The sequence below is a fragment of the Loxodonta africana genome, chromosome 7 (genome assembly GCF_030014295.1).
Source record: "Loxodonta africana isolate mLoxAfr1 chromosome 7, mLoxAfr1.hap2, whole genome shotgun sequence".
NCBI lineage: Eukaryota > Metazoa > Chordata > Mammalia > Proboscidea > Elephantidae > Loxodonta > Loxodonta africana.
Window position 1 is genome coordinate 69,731,976 of NC_087348.1, and position 14,526 is coordinate 69,746,501.

Below are 14,526 nucleotides of genomic sequence, written 5' to 3' on the forward strand. Positions count from 1 at the left end.
GTCATTGTCATGAAATTGTTCTCTTGCTTCAGCATTTACACTGTTCAAACTGAGTGATTGAAAATTTTTGTGATTTTGTTGGCATTCAGTATTTTTCAATTCTCTCATGTTCAAAAGCCCCTTGACTCTATTTCAGCAAATATAGTTAAGGAATCCTCATCTTATTTGACTCACTGAAATCATATTTTCTGGATTAGTCCAGAGGACTAATGGACCACAGCTACCACAGCCTCTGCCAGTCTGAGTCCAGCACAACTAGACGGTACCCAGCTACTACCACTGAATGCTCTGACAAGGATCACAATAAAGCATCCAAGACAAAGCCAGAGAAAAATGTAGAATAAAACTCTAGCCCACAAAAAAATACCAGACTTCCTGGCCTGACAAAGACTGGAGAAACCCTGAGAGTATGGCCCCCGGTCACCGTTTTAGGTCAGTAATGAAGTCACTCCTGCGGTTCTCCCTACAGCCGAAGATTAGACAGCCCCCTAAAATAAAATGAGACTAAAGGGGCACACCAGCCCAGGGGCAAGGACTAGAAAGCAGAAGGGGACAAGAAAGCTGGTAATTGGGGACTCAAGGTCAAGAAGGGAGAGTGTTGACATGTCGTGGGGTTGGTAACCAATGTCACAAAACAGTATGTGTACTAATTGTTTAATGAGAAGCTAGATTGTTCTGTAAGCCTTCATTTAAAGTACAATAATAATAATAATAATGATAAAAAGAAAACACCATGGCTTGGGTCAGGCATACCTTAGTCCTTAAAGTGACATCTTTGCTTTTTCACACCTTAAAGAGGTCTTTTGCAGCAGATTTGCTGAATGCAATACGTCATTTGATTTCTTGAGTGCTGCTTCCAAGGTAAAACAAAATCCTTGACAACTTCAAAAAGGAAAAGAAAAGAAATCATACTTTCTGAAGAAAAAGTCCCCCAAATGCTTGTTGACTCTTTAAATACTCCACTGAGGGAAAGGTACTTATTCCTTGTTCATGGTTTTCAACATTTCTTCAGCAGTAAGCTTATACAAATTAAAAGAAGAACAAACGGTGTTATTAAAGTACTCTGTTGCTTAAAAGAACTTATCGGATGTGTTAAAGAATTGAAGAAAAATGTACCCCTTTAAGAGTCAAAGCTTTTCTTAAAAGAGACATTACTCATGAACAGGAAAAGAAATTCCACCTTGGAAGTAGATAATTATTGTGACACTTGCCAGGACTGGACTATCTTTTCAAATGAATTTTGAAATGAATGAATTCTGAAATGAATGAATTCAACTTTTTACATGGATATTCCTAAGTAATCATCAAGCATGGGAAAAAGTGAAATCAGCTTGTGCAGCGTTGAAGAAGAGCATCAATAAAAATTGATGAAAATGCTCTTTTTTGTTAGTGGACAACAATTTAAAAAGTCATCAATCAAGAGATGAAATGATACTCTTGAAGAATGGAAAAGCAATTCATACTGTGAAAGACGGCATTATGTGCTTCAACCAATCAAGCTTGAAGAGCAGTTCTCCGAGTTGTTAATTTTATACCAGTAACATGTTCAGGAGACTGGGTCATAATGAATGCTGTAGAGCACTTTTCCTCACTAACGAGTGTTCCATGGACCCAGAATGAAATAAGTTGGATGTGACCACTGGAGAAACTATGTTGCAATGTAAATGGAACATACATTGTAACTGTAACTGCAAGATATTTCATAACCAAATTCTGCAAACAAGAACTGTTAAGCAGAGCCAAATCATCAGGGTAATATAAACAACATCCACACCCATTGCCGTAAAGTCCGTTCTGACTCGGGCAACACCAGGTGCTACAGATTAGAACTTCTCCATACAGTTTTCTTGGCTGTAATCTTTATGGAAGCAGATCGCCAGGCCTTTCTTCTTCAGTGCCGCTGGGTGGGTTTGAACCCCCAACCTCAGGTTAGTAGTTGAGCATAGTTTGTGCCACCCAGGGACCTGATAATTAAAGAAAAAGGCATGTAATTTAGATACTCATAATTGACTTCAGATAAATAACAAATATTTTTTAGTATAAGTATGTCCCATGCAGTATTTTTCTTTTATCTCAATGTACATATGCATAATCAATTTAAAATAGTTCAAAGTTAATTGGGTGTCTTGTATTTTTATTTGCTAAATCTGGCTACCCTAGTAATGCCAGGACCTGTACTCAGGTCTTCTGACACTAAAATCTAGTACTTTTTCCACTATGTCCTTCCCTCCAGTCGATTTCATAAAATAACCAACAAAGGAGCATGTGTGTAATTGTTTCACAGTGACTTTTCCTTTCTTTGTTGGTGCCTAGACATCCGGAGAATGTCTCTGGAGGGGGAACTATAGAACCTCATCTTCACACGGCTCTTTGCATCCATGAGAGCATTCTTCTGGACAGTTTTGTTGAGTTATGCCAAGCTGAAGACTCTTCGTTGTTGAAAGATGAAGTCAACAGCACTCTAGGTTTAGCTTTTAGAGAAGCTCTGTATTGTTGTTTCAAATGCCATGGAATCAACTCAGAAGGGGCACACAGGGAGCTCTAAAGTAGAATTATGTCACCTTCACAGGATTCATGAAAACAGTGTACATTATTGCTATTAATAATTTTTATCAATACCACTTAGTTGACAAAGTGCTTTCATATATATTATTCTATATGATCCTTACGATAAGCTTATGGGGGTTAATATCTATTTTTCTGTGGAAACTAAGGTTCTGTGATATAAAATTACTTATCCTGGTTGTGTAGCAAATAAGTGCCAGAGCTATGATTCTTACCCACATCTTCTTCATCCAGGTCCCTAGTGCTTCTGCTCCACAGTGCTGCCAAGTGGATGTGAGAGGAAGGCAGCTTCTGGTCCGTTTATTAACTTGAGTAGGAGTCCACACTTAGTACATTTTGTAACCAATAATGCAAAAATATACTTAAAGTTCTACAGTTGCTTGATCAATTAGCAAATTCACAACGGATTTTATGAACATCATAACCGCCTATTGCCTCAGAATTCTTTGCACTGCCGGGCGCTGGGCTGAGAGATCTGTGAGGTAGAGAGCAGATTGAGTTGAGGAGCTCAGGCTTCTCCATGTTTATTACTGGGGACTCCTGGAGTGAGGTGGACCCATCTGAGGGGACAGGAAGGGTGTACTATCGTTGCAGGTTTACATTCAATATGCATTTTAAAAAATAGTTTAAATTTCAGGTTGGTTTTGAGTTTTCAGAAAAATTGTGCTGAAAATACAGAGTTCCCATATACTACATACATATTTTGAATGCCGACTATATGCAAAGGACTTTCACATATTAAAGCTCATATGTGAAAGCTCATAACCCAAAGGATGGAAGGCAGTATTCCACTTTGAGATGTGGAATTTGAGACTCTAAAAGGTTAAGATGCCCTAAGTTTGAAAAAGAGCCCTGGTGGTGCAGGAGTTAAGTGCTTGACTGCCAACTGAAAGGTCGGCTGTTTGAACCCACCAGCCGCTCCTCAGGACAAAGCTGTGGCAGTCTACTTCCGTAAAGATTTACAGCCTCGGAAACCCTACAGAGCAGTTCTACTCTACTCTGTCCTATATGGTTGCTATGAATCAGAATTGACTCAATGGCAGTGGGTTTGGGTTTTTAAATTAAAAAAAAAAAAAATCATGTGAAAACAAAATTCAGGGAAAGTGTTATGAACTGGAAAATTGCTACTGCTTCTTGCCCGGTTGATTATAGGTGCCCAATGAATATTTACTGCATTAGATTGAAACCATAATTAGATTGTAGCATTGACCTTCCTAAACTGTGATCTGCAGACCCAGGTCCTCCAACTTAGAGCTTCACTAATGGGAAGCTATTCTATTCTGCCACACTATTTCAAAAACACAAAAGAAGGAATCCAAGTACACAGCCTATTGTCTCCAATTAAACATTGAAAAAGAGATGTGAGAGTGTTTTATTATTTTGCAGTTTCATAAGTTGCATCACGATAGTCTACCAAAGGTGAAGGGAAGCTGGAGCAGAAAGGCATCTGCATAGTCCAGAGGAAGAGCTGCGTTAACTGAGGAGACCATATTATCTCAACTCCAAATTGGACCACTTGGTCCAAAAGTGTTAAGTGCATTTATGGGATAACAAAAAGAATATTTAGAATCAGGAGTGCTGACAGACATTAAGCTCAATGGAAAATGTCACCAAAAAACGCGAGGCTTCATTTCTGGAATAAATTACTATGGCTGTCCATCTTCCTTATGGTTTAAAAACAATGAATCTCAATTGAATCTACCTCTTTCCCTCCATTTCTTTAAGAAACAGAAGATAGGAGTGGATTAAATGTAAGGGAACTTTTGAATGAGGAACACTCAAGGACATGTTTCATTCTTTACTTGTGTCACAGAGGACTTTGCAGAGGCATCTGTACAACTCGAATCTTTTCAATCAAATAAAGATCTAGAGGCTTCCCCAGTGACACTCTTGGTTTACACTGTGTCAAGACAGAGACATTTCTGCTGCATTTAGAAAGATTATCTCATCCCAGGTATCCAATATCCCACCATTTACTCTCAGTCCTTGCCTCTAGGGATGTCTCTGACTGTGAAAATAGCACATTTCAACTTAAATCCACATAAACACGCAAAAGGCTGAAAACACATTCAGAGATGGACATTCACCAATATAATGGATAAAAAACAACAAGTAATGTTTGGTTAGCTCAGCTGCTAACCAAAAGTTGATGGTTTGAGGCCACCCAGAGACCTCAGAAGGAAGGCCTGGAGATCTACTTCTGAAGAATCAGCCATTGAAAGCCCTATGGAACACAGTCGTACTCTGACATACATGTGGTCACCATGAGTCAGACTCAACTTGACCACGACTGGTTTGATGTTCTTTATAGCATTTTTGCTCATTGTTTCTAACTAGAAATAAGTGTGGGGTCTGGTGAGAGAAAGAACAGAGGAAAAGTTTCATTCTGACAGATCAAAAAGGAACTCAGTAGCTCAATATCCTATGGAGGAGCTTAAAGCAAAAGAATAAGTCAAATGGTAAGATAGATACAATCTAATCTGCCCACAAACATTGATTTAGGAGAGCTATAGTTGGATTTCCCAACCCAGATGCCTCATTTGATGCTGTCTCAAAGCCATACCAATTTCTATTGAGCAAACAGGAAAAAGTATCAGTCTCAAATTAAACCTCCCCTAAGGTCACAGGCCCAGCATGTCCTTTTACCCTTCCCAAAATTGAGGAATACAGTAGGTTGTCTGATAGTGGCTTGAAAGAACTTGAGAATACTAAGAAAGGCTGAGCTTTTCAAAGCAAAAAGCTGTGCTCAGCTCTTCTCTCTGTCACTGTGTCATTAGCCTCCTGTGCCCACATAGCCCCTAGCCTTCCTATTCCTAAATGCCTTCCTTCTATCTAATGCCCGCAGTCCAAGAGCCTGGTGGTACAGATAAACATGTGCCAAATCTGGCTTATCAGTCCTTTGTGAGAAGGTCAAGTAGTCCTTTAAAAAGTCTGCAGGAACAAAAATATTACTATTACATGAGTTTAGAGAGAACTAAAAGAAAAACTGCCTTGGCATGTACACAAAGGCCTTCCACAGTCCATACCCAATTTACCTTTTCAGAATTATCTCCCATTTTCCTTCTCCTTCCACTGGCATACACTCAATATTCAGCCTTCATCGCCTCCATATCTTTGCACATGCTGTACCCACTGCCCTTGCTCACCTCTGTAATGGAAAACCCATATTCATCCTTGAGGATACTTCAGCTTCCTGGGAAACAGCTTCTAACTCCTCTAGGGAAATTAGCCACCCCCTCCTCTGTGCTTTTATAGGTCTTCGTTCACATCTCTGTAATTATATTACAATTATGTGTTAAACTGGAGGGCAGGGGTCCTGTCTCAATCTTCAACACATTTTCTGAATGAGGTAATGGTCACCGTTTACAATCATTTGCTTAATTTTTCTATAAAACTAGTTTTATGACGCGGTTGCATTGCCTTCAATATGGCAATTTATAAATAATTGTAATAGAAAGAAGACAGTGAAAGCACATCTAATTGTAATTCCTGGAAGATGTCAATTTATGTCAAGCTTACCCAAAGAACTAGAAAAATCTCAAAATCACAACGTTAAGCATGGCTTAATAATACATTTTTAAAAAAATGTGTTTATAAAACCTCCTGCATTTCCAATTCTCCTTTCTCTCAACACAGTATGACAGGAAAATGCGACACCATCAGAATAGGTCTTGAGAAATGTCAACATAATAGATTTTTAGTTGAAAGGGACCTCTGGTTTATCTAGTTCAGTCCTCTACTATGTATAAATTGCTACAATATCCCTGAAAAGTGCTCATCTAGCTTCTACTTCAACACTTCCAGTGATACCCAGCTCATTATTTAAGAAGGCAATGATAACGTCTGAATTGAGCCCAAATCCGCTTCCTTATAGCCTGCCATTGATCCACAGAGAATACTCCCTCTGCCCTGTGATACTGCTACTACTACCCATTGCTGCTGAATCGATTCCAACTCATAGCAACCATATAGGACAGAGTAGAACTGTCCCACAGGGCTTCCAAGGCTGTAATCTTTACACAAGCAGACTGGTACATCTTTCTCTTGTGGAGCAGCTGGCTATGAGGAACCATCAACTTTTTAGTTAGTGGCCAAGCACTTAACCACTGCACCACCAGGGATCCTTTCCCTATGATAGCCCTATAAATAATTAAAAACAGCTGTTAGAGCCATCCATCTTTTCCAGGCTAAACCTTATCACTTCATTCAACTGATTCTTGTGTGTTATGGTTTTCAATATTTTCAGCAGCTGCTTCATATCCTGTAGACATGTTCCAGTTAATCTCTAATACTTCTACGATCTGGAATCTGCAACAATGTTCCAAGTGAAGTTTTCCCAGTGTAGAGAATATCCCAGAGCAGGCCTAACATATATCTCTCATTTTAGGCTCTATGGAGTCCCAGCTTGGACTGGCTCTTATTTGATATAGAGTCAAACCTTGGCAATGGCTAGTAGGAAAAGGGATGACATGAGACCTGGGTGGGACCAGAGCTAAAAGAACTGAACCAATTCTGGGAATGGCTCTTTAGTTAGGAGACAAGCTGCCTAAATGACCCCTAGATATAACAACAGCCTTTAAGGGATTTTGTTTGATTTCCTAAGTAGGGAGCAGACTGTAGTACTATTTGAAGTCAGACAGGAGCAGCGTCATACCTCCAATAGGTTTTGAAACAGAGCCCTAGTGATCGGCTGCGGAACATGGTGGTCAAGATCAAACCCCTGGACAAAGCGGTTTCAAAGGGCTAAGCAAATTAGTCAAGAAGACTAGGGTTCAAAGGGCTACATTTCTAGGTGGAACCAGGGGTAGTAACTAAGAATCTTGGCTGAAAGCAGAGAATACCAGAAAGATGTTTACCTGTGTTTTATTGACAACGCAAAGGCATTCGACTGTGAGGATCACAAAACATTATGGATAACATTGCAAAGAATAGGAATTCCAGAATATTTAATTGTGCTCAAGGGGAACTTGTACATAGATCAAGAGTTAGTTGTTCAAGCAGAACAAGGGGGTAGATACTGCATGGCTTAAAATCAGGAAAGGCATGCGTCAGGTTTGTATTGTTTCACCATATTTATTCAATCTGTATGCCAAGCAAATAATCGGAGAAGCTGGACTATGTGAAGAAGAATGTGGTAGGAGGATTGGAGTAAGACTCATTAACAACCTGCAATCTGCAGATGACACAACCTTGCTTGCTGAAAGAGAAGAGTACTTGAAGCACTTACTGATGAAGATCAAAGACTACAGCCTTCGGTATGGATTACACCCCAACATAATGAAAACAAAAAATCCCCACAACTGAACCTATAAGCAACACCATGATAAACGGAGAAAAGACTGAAGTTGTCAAGGATTTCATTTTACTTGGATCCACAATCAAAGCCCATGGGAGCAGCAGTCAAGAAATCAAAAGATGCGTTGCATTGGGCAAATCCACTGCAAAAGACCTCTTTAAAGTGTTGAAGAGCAAAGATGTTACCTCGAAGGTTCAGGTGCGCCTGATCCAAGCCATGGTGTTTTTAATCACTTCATACGCATATGAAAGATGGAGAATGAATAAGAAAGATCAAGGAAGAATGGACGCCTTTGAATTGTGGTGTTGGCAACTAATAGTGAATATACCATGGACTGCCAAAAGAATGAACAAGTCTTTCTTGGAAGGAGTACAGCCAGAGTGTGCCTTGGAAATGATGATGGTGAGGCTTCGTCTCACATACTTTGGACACATTATCAGGAGGGACCAGTCTGTGGAGAAGGACATCATGCTTGGTACGGTAGAGTGTCAGCAAAAAAGAGGAATACCCTCAAAAGAAGGGCTAGGCACACAGTGGCTACAACAATGGGCTCAAAACACAATGATGGTGAGGATGGCACAGAACTAGGCAGTATTTCGTTCTGTTGTTTATGGGGTCTCTATGGATCAGAACTGACTCTATGGCACCCAACAACAACCCAACAACAAAGTAAGAATCAAAATGGCTCTGGAATCATAAAAACCTATGTTGAATTCTAGCTTCTCTACTTTCCCAACTTTTCAGTTAGCAGGCCAGCACTTTAACTGTTTCCACAACCCAGGGAATCCCCCGTGAAGACTTAATGGAATAATATATTATTAGCTGCTGTGAAGTCAGCCCCCAACTCCTGGGGACCCCATGCACAACAGGAACGAACTGTTGTGATCCATAGGGTTTTCACTGGCTGATTTTTCAGAAGTAGATCACCAGGCCTTTCTTCCTAGTCTGTCCCAGTCTAGAAGCTCTGCTGAAACCTGTTCAGCATCATAGCAACAGGAAAGCCTCAACAGGCAAAAGGTGGTGGCTATGCTTGAGGGGCACTGGCCAGGAATCGAACCCAGGTCTTCTGCATAGAATGGGAGAATTCTACCACTAAACCACCTGTCTTAGTTATCTAGTGTTGCTGTAACAGAAATACCACAAGTGGATGGCTTTAACAAAGAGAAATTTATTCTCTTACAGTCTAGTAGGCTAGAAGTCCAAACTCAGGGTGTCAGCTCCAGAGGAAGGCTTTTTCTCTCTCTGTTGGCTCTGCAGGATGGTCCTTGTCATCAATCTTCCCCTGGTCTAGGAGTTTCTCAAATCAGGGGTCCAAAGGATGCACTCTGCTCCTGGCACTACTTTCTTGGTGATATGAGGTCCCCCTGTATCTCTGCATTCTTTTATATCGCAAAAGAGATTGATTTAAAACAAAGCCTAATATTGTAGGTTGAGTCCTGCCTCATCAACGTAATTCCCCCTGATCCTGCCTCATTAATACCACAGAAGTAGGATTTACAACATATAGGAAAATCACATCAGGTGACAAAGTGGTGGACAAGCACACAATACTGGGAATCATGGCCTAGCCAAGTTGACACAGATTTTGGGGGCACATGATTCAATCCATAGCAGCACCAAACCAAATGCGTTGCTGTTGAGTCGTTTCTGGCTCACAGCAGCCCTATAGCAAAGAGCAGAACCGACTCATAGGGTTTCCAGGGCTGTAGATCTTTACAGAAGCAGACTGCCACATCTTTCTTCCACAGAGTGGCTGGTGGGTTCAAACCGTTGACCCTTTGGTTGGCAGCCAAGCACTTTAACTGCTGCACCACCAGAGCTCCAATAATGTAAGTAGAGTCTAACATATAGCTAGTGCTTACCGAATGTTACTATTACAGATCAAAATGTATAAATAGTTTTTTTAAATGAATTTGAAAATAATTTTCACTTTTGAAGCCTTTAAAAGGAATTATGTACTAAGAGCATTTTCTCAAATTATCTTGAACAGTTTAAGAAAAGTACTAGATCCTTTTTGTTTTTTTTTCGAAAGAGTACCAAGAATGACATGGATTGGTGACATGGCTTATAAAACAAAGGAAGTAATATGATTCATTATAATCCTCATTACAATTATACCAATAGTATGGTTATAAAAATATATCTGATTTTCAGATCTTACTTTGAAGTAAAAGGATGCCTTTATCATAAATCTTTGTAAACAGTCTTTTTTCAATAATATAAATTTAGATCTATCCATCCAGTCAGATTTTTCTGCGTTATACAATTTAATATTTGTTAGGAGTCTTTCCACAAATCCTCTTCCCAGCCCCACACTATTTTTCTTTTAATATCCAATTATCTAAGACTTAAGAAGAGTGGGCACCACCCAATAGGTGGATGTGTTTTGAGATCCGGAGAAATGGGAGTGACATCATCTGTTACAATAAAAACCTTCTCTTGGTGAAGGCAAGACCCACATATAAAAGTCACATTTAAGGGTCTGCAGTCCCATTCATGAGCTTTCTCAACTTCACTCAACATTAAGAAAGCATCAGCTGCTAATACACCTGACAGAGAATCTTGTCCTAAGACATCGTGTGGTAAGTAATCTTTATTTTCTTTGTTAAAATCTGTAGGAGATGTTTGATAATCAAGCAATTATTTAATGTGTACCATTTTCTATAAGTATCGTGCTGTTAAAGGTAAAATTCTTGAGGGGGAACTGAGTTATTTTTAACATAAAATGCCACAATCTAAAATAAACGTGCCACTAAAATAATTTTAAATCTTTTATTTTTGTGATTGAAGTCTTTTGAGATACCTTCCTTTTTAAAATTTATCTGGAATTATGGGTAAAATGATTAAAATTTGGCATTATATGCTTCAGTGGAATCTTTATGAAAATTTTGAAATAAAATAACCTAATGATGAATAAATAATTCTGATTTAAATAACCAATATAAATTAATTAAGTTGGAGTTAAATTCCATTTTTTCCTGCAGAATATCCATATCTAGATTATTTTATGACTCATAGAGAGCCCATTCTGTATTCTAAACTGTCTGTTTGCTGAGTATTTATGTGTATTCTCTTTACCCAAATGACAGCCTTTTCTAGTTCTCAGTTTTGGAAACTTGTACATGAATTTTAAGGGAGCTTCACAACTGTTTTTCACCTCCTTTTCATGATATTCTTATAAGAAGCCCATCTCCCTATGCAGAACAAAGAAGCCAAGCAGAGGTGTCTGAGGTCACTAGGTAAATGTGACAAATCTAGGCATAAACATCAGTGTTCTTGTTCTCCAGTTACAGGGCCTGTTTCCAACAACACTCAGAACTGGAAAATATTTATGTTTTGCTCCATCAGTAGCTTTACATTGCACAACAAAAAGAAATGTAGCAGATTATGTTCCTTATGCCCTTCTAAAGGACTCAGTTTCCCTTTAAAATATGAGCACATGGCCACTCTATATATGTTAAAAGAGGGACTACTGACCAGTAAGAGAAAGTACTTCTATAATAACAGGCTTTGCAATTACTGTAAGGCAAATTAAGGTAAGAATATCCTATATTGATATGTAAAACTTTATGAACAAAAGATGAAAGAGCTAAAAATTATATGAAAACCTAACTGGTTAATAAAATAAGTTAAAGAGATAAGATACAGACAGACATTTTATTTGGAGCTGAAACTCTAAATCCATATAGCAATTAATCCACAAGGTGATTTTTAAATGCTTTGATGTATTCTTTTTAGTAGGGTAAGAAGTGTGCATTAACTCAGTAAAAACCTCATTAAATCAGAACCTATTAATTTTGTATTTATGGTAATTATTGCAGTGCCTGAAATGACATTTTTTTATGGAAAAATGATTTGCTAAGTAAACAGTGTTAACAATTTACCTAATTAAAGAATTAACCATTTTCAAGCAAATTATAAACGTTCAGTCGTAAACTACATAAAATGTGGGAGGAAATTCTAAAAAGCAATTTCTTTCATTCTCTATGTGGCTTCAAATTTATATATTAAAACTTGCACAAGAACACTAAAAAAAAAATGCCTAAGAAAGTAAAACTAATCCGTCTAACTTCTAATTCGAATTATGTGTATGTCTAATACATATTAATGCATCTGTAAAATAAAGAGGCTGATTTCAACAGCTTCCCATAAAAACCAATTAGTTTACTGTTACACTTTGTATGCGGTTGTGTGGTTTAGATGTAAATTACTATAAATTTAATCATAAGAGTTTGAAATATTAAAAATATTTTAAACTACTCCCTCTTCCCTTTGCCTTTTAGTGAAGATGATGTCTGCAAAAGACCTGGCTAAAGTAATGGTTGTCTTGTTTGCAATTTGTTTTCTTACCGAACTGGAAGGGAAACCTGTTATGTAAGTACCGTAGACTATTCTGCATGGTGGGGGCATGGGTGTTGGATTTCTAAATTTGGCTTTATAACTTGGAAGTGGGAGGCTAACGGAGAGTCCCTCTCTGCTTCTGTTACTCATAGGAGGAGATCTGTGAGTGAAATACAGTTTATGCACAACCTGGGCAAACATCTGACCTCAATGGAAAGAGTGGAGTGGCTTCGTAAGAAACTGCAGGATGTGCACAATTTTATTGCCCTCGGAGCCCCTGCTGCTCCCAGAGATGGTGGGTCCCAGAGGCCCCGAAAAAAGGAAGACAACGTCCTGGTTGACAGTAATCAAAAAAGTCTTGGAGAGGTAGACAAAGCTGATGTGGATGTATTAATCAAAGCTAAATCCCAATGAGAACACATAGGATCAGAAAACTGCTCTGGACAGTTCCCGGGCAACAATATTACACGCTGCTAATTTTTCAAGTTCTAATATTGTTAAATTTTACATGTAATCCCTTGCTAGCCTAATGGCTGCAATTTTAATTGATTAATTTGATTCTACTTTTATTCATTTAAAGAGTTCTTTTATTCTATTTCTATTGTTTATTCTTTTTAATGCATGCCATTGCATAACTTAGAAAAAATAAAATCGTACTTTTCAACCTCTCTCCCATCGTAAAATGCAAAATAAACATTTAATGATCATAATTCTAAATAAATGAAGTTGCATGTTTCTCACTGGTTATGAGTCTGTCTTTTTGGGTATGACTGACACCAATGTGTTTAAGTAGATCATGACTAGGTTAAGACAACTCAAAAAAAAATTTTTTTTTAATCATGTGTTTCATTTTGATATATTGAAAAATGTCTTTTTAATATCACCAAAGTACCACATTCCCAAATCCTCAATCACCAAAAGCAAACCCATTGCCATCGAGTCAGTGGCACTATTGTTCTCTTTGGAGTCCCCAGGTGGCAAAAAGTTAAGAGCCCGTCTCCACTTGTGACAGAAAGCCCACTTAAACTTTAATAACTAGGGTCTTGGCCTGAATTTTCACCCCCTTAGTTACCTTTTCGTTTTCATGCTCAGCAGCTCCAATGTCCCTTCCTCAGGGCAGCCTTGCCTGATTGTCAAGATAGTTTAGGTCCCCCGGGTGCATTTTTGGAGTCCCTGGATGGTGCAAACTGTTAAGCACTCAGCTACTAACCAGAAGGTTGGCCGTTTGAACTCACCCACAGGCGCCTTGGAAGACAGGCCTGGTGATATGCTTCTGAAAGATCACAGTCTTGAAAACCTTACGGAGCAGTTCTGCTCTGCACATGTGGGGTGGCCATTGACTGTATGACAACCACGAACAACGACAACAATTGTCCTCTTCATTTCATAAAAGGAAATGATGAAACTCAGCAACTTCTATTGTTTTTTTAAAAGGCAGAGGGTGGTCTGAAACTTTAACGCAAAAAGTATTTACCTACACACAAACCTACTGGTCATATTTCTAGTCTGAACTTTAAATTGCAAAAACTAGAAATTTTGTATTTATTAGAAGAAAAATTCATTCACCAATTTACAAGTATTTATTTAGCATCCATTATTTGTCATAGCAATGATTGTGAGGATGGCACAGGACTGGATGGCATTTTGTTCTGTTGTATATAGGGTTGCTACCAGTCGGAATCAACTTGACAGCACCTAACAACAGTTTGTCACGTACTGTATCAGGAACGGAAACCCTGGTGGTGTAGTGGTTAAGTGCTACAGCTGCTAACCAAAAGGAGAGCGGTTCAAATCCACCAGGTGCTCCTTGGAAACTCTATGGGACAGTTCTACTCTGTCCTATAGGGTCGCTATGAGTCAGAATCAACTCAACAGCAATGGGTTTGGTTTTGGTTTTTTTGTATTAGGGACTGGGCATACCAAACCCACTGCCGTTGAGGCAATTCCGACTCATAGTGACCCTATAGGACAGAGTAGAACTGCCCCATAGAGTTTCCAAGGAGCACCTGGAGGATTCGAACTGCTGACCTTTTGGTTAGCAGCTGTAACATTTAACCACTACGCCACCAGGGTTTCCACTGGGCATACAGTGGTGAGCAAAACAGACATGGTTCTTGTCTTCATTTGAGCCAACAATTTAGTAGGGCAAAAGGCTCTCATTAATTCATTATGAACTTTGATAAATGCTATGATAGAAGATACTACCAGTTGCCATCAAGCTGATTCTGACTTACGGAGACCCTACGTGTTGCAGCATAGAAGTACACTTCATAGAGTTTTCAAGGCTCTGATTTTTCAGAAGAAGATCACCAAGCCTTTTTCCG

At 38.9% G+C, this 14,526-nt stretch overlaps 1 protein-coding gene across 1 annotated transcript; it reads left to right on the forward strand.

Annotated features, from left to right (window-relative positions):
- The first annotated feature begins 12,149 nt into the window (after positions 1 to 12,149).
- On the forward strand, positions 12,150 to 12,636 carry PTH (parathyroid hormone). The gene is made up of 2 exons (XM_003411999.3): positions 12,150 to 12,235; positions 12,355 to 12,636. The coding sequence occupies exons 1-2, from the start codon at positions 12,150 to 12,152 to the stop codon at positions 12,614 to 12,616; spliced, it is 348 nt and encodes a 115-aa protein (XP_003412047.1). The 3' UTR covers positions 12,617 to 12,636.
- The last annotated feature ends 1,890 nt before the right edge of the window (positions 12,637 to 14,526 follow it).

What these genes read in the sequence shown, in the direction of transcription:
- PTH (XM_003411999.3), top strand. Translation starts at nt 12,150, where the DNA reads ATGATGTCTGCAAAAGACCTGGCTAAAGTAATGGTTGTCTTGTTTGCA. An exon ending in CTGGAAGGGAAACCTGTTAT is followed by an intron (nt 12,236 to 12,354) that starts GTAAGTACCGTA and finishes TGTTACTCATAG; the next exon opens with GAGGAGATCTGTGAGTGAAA.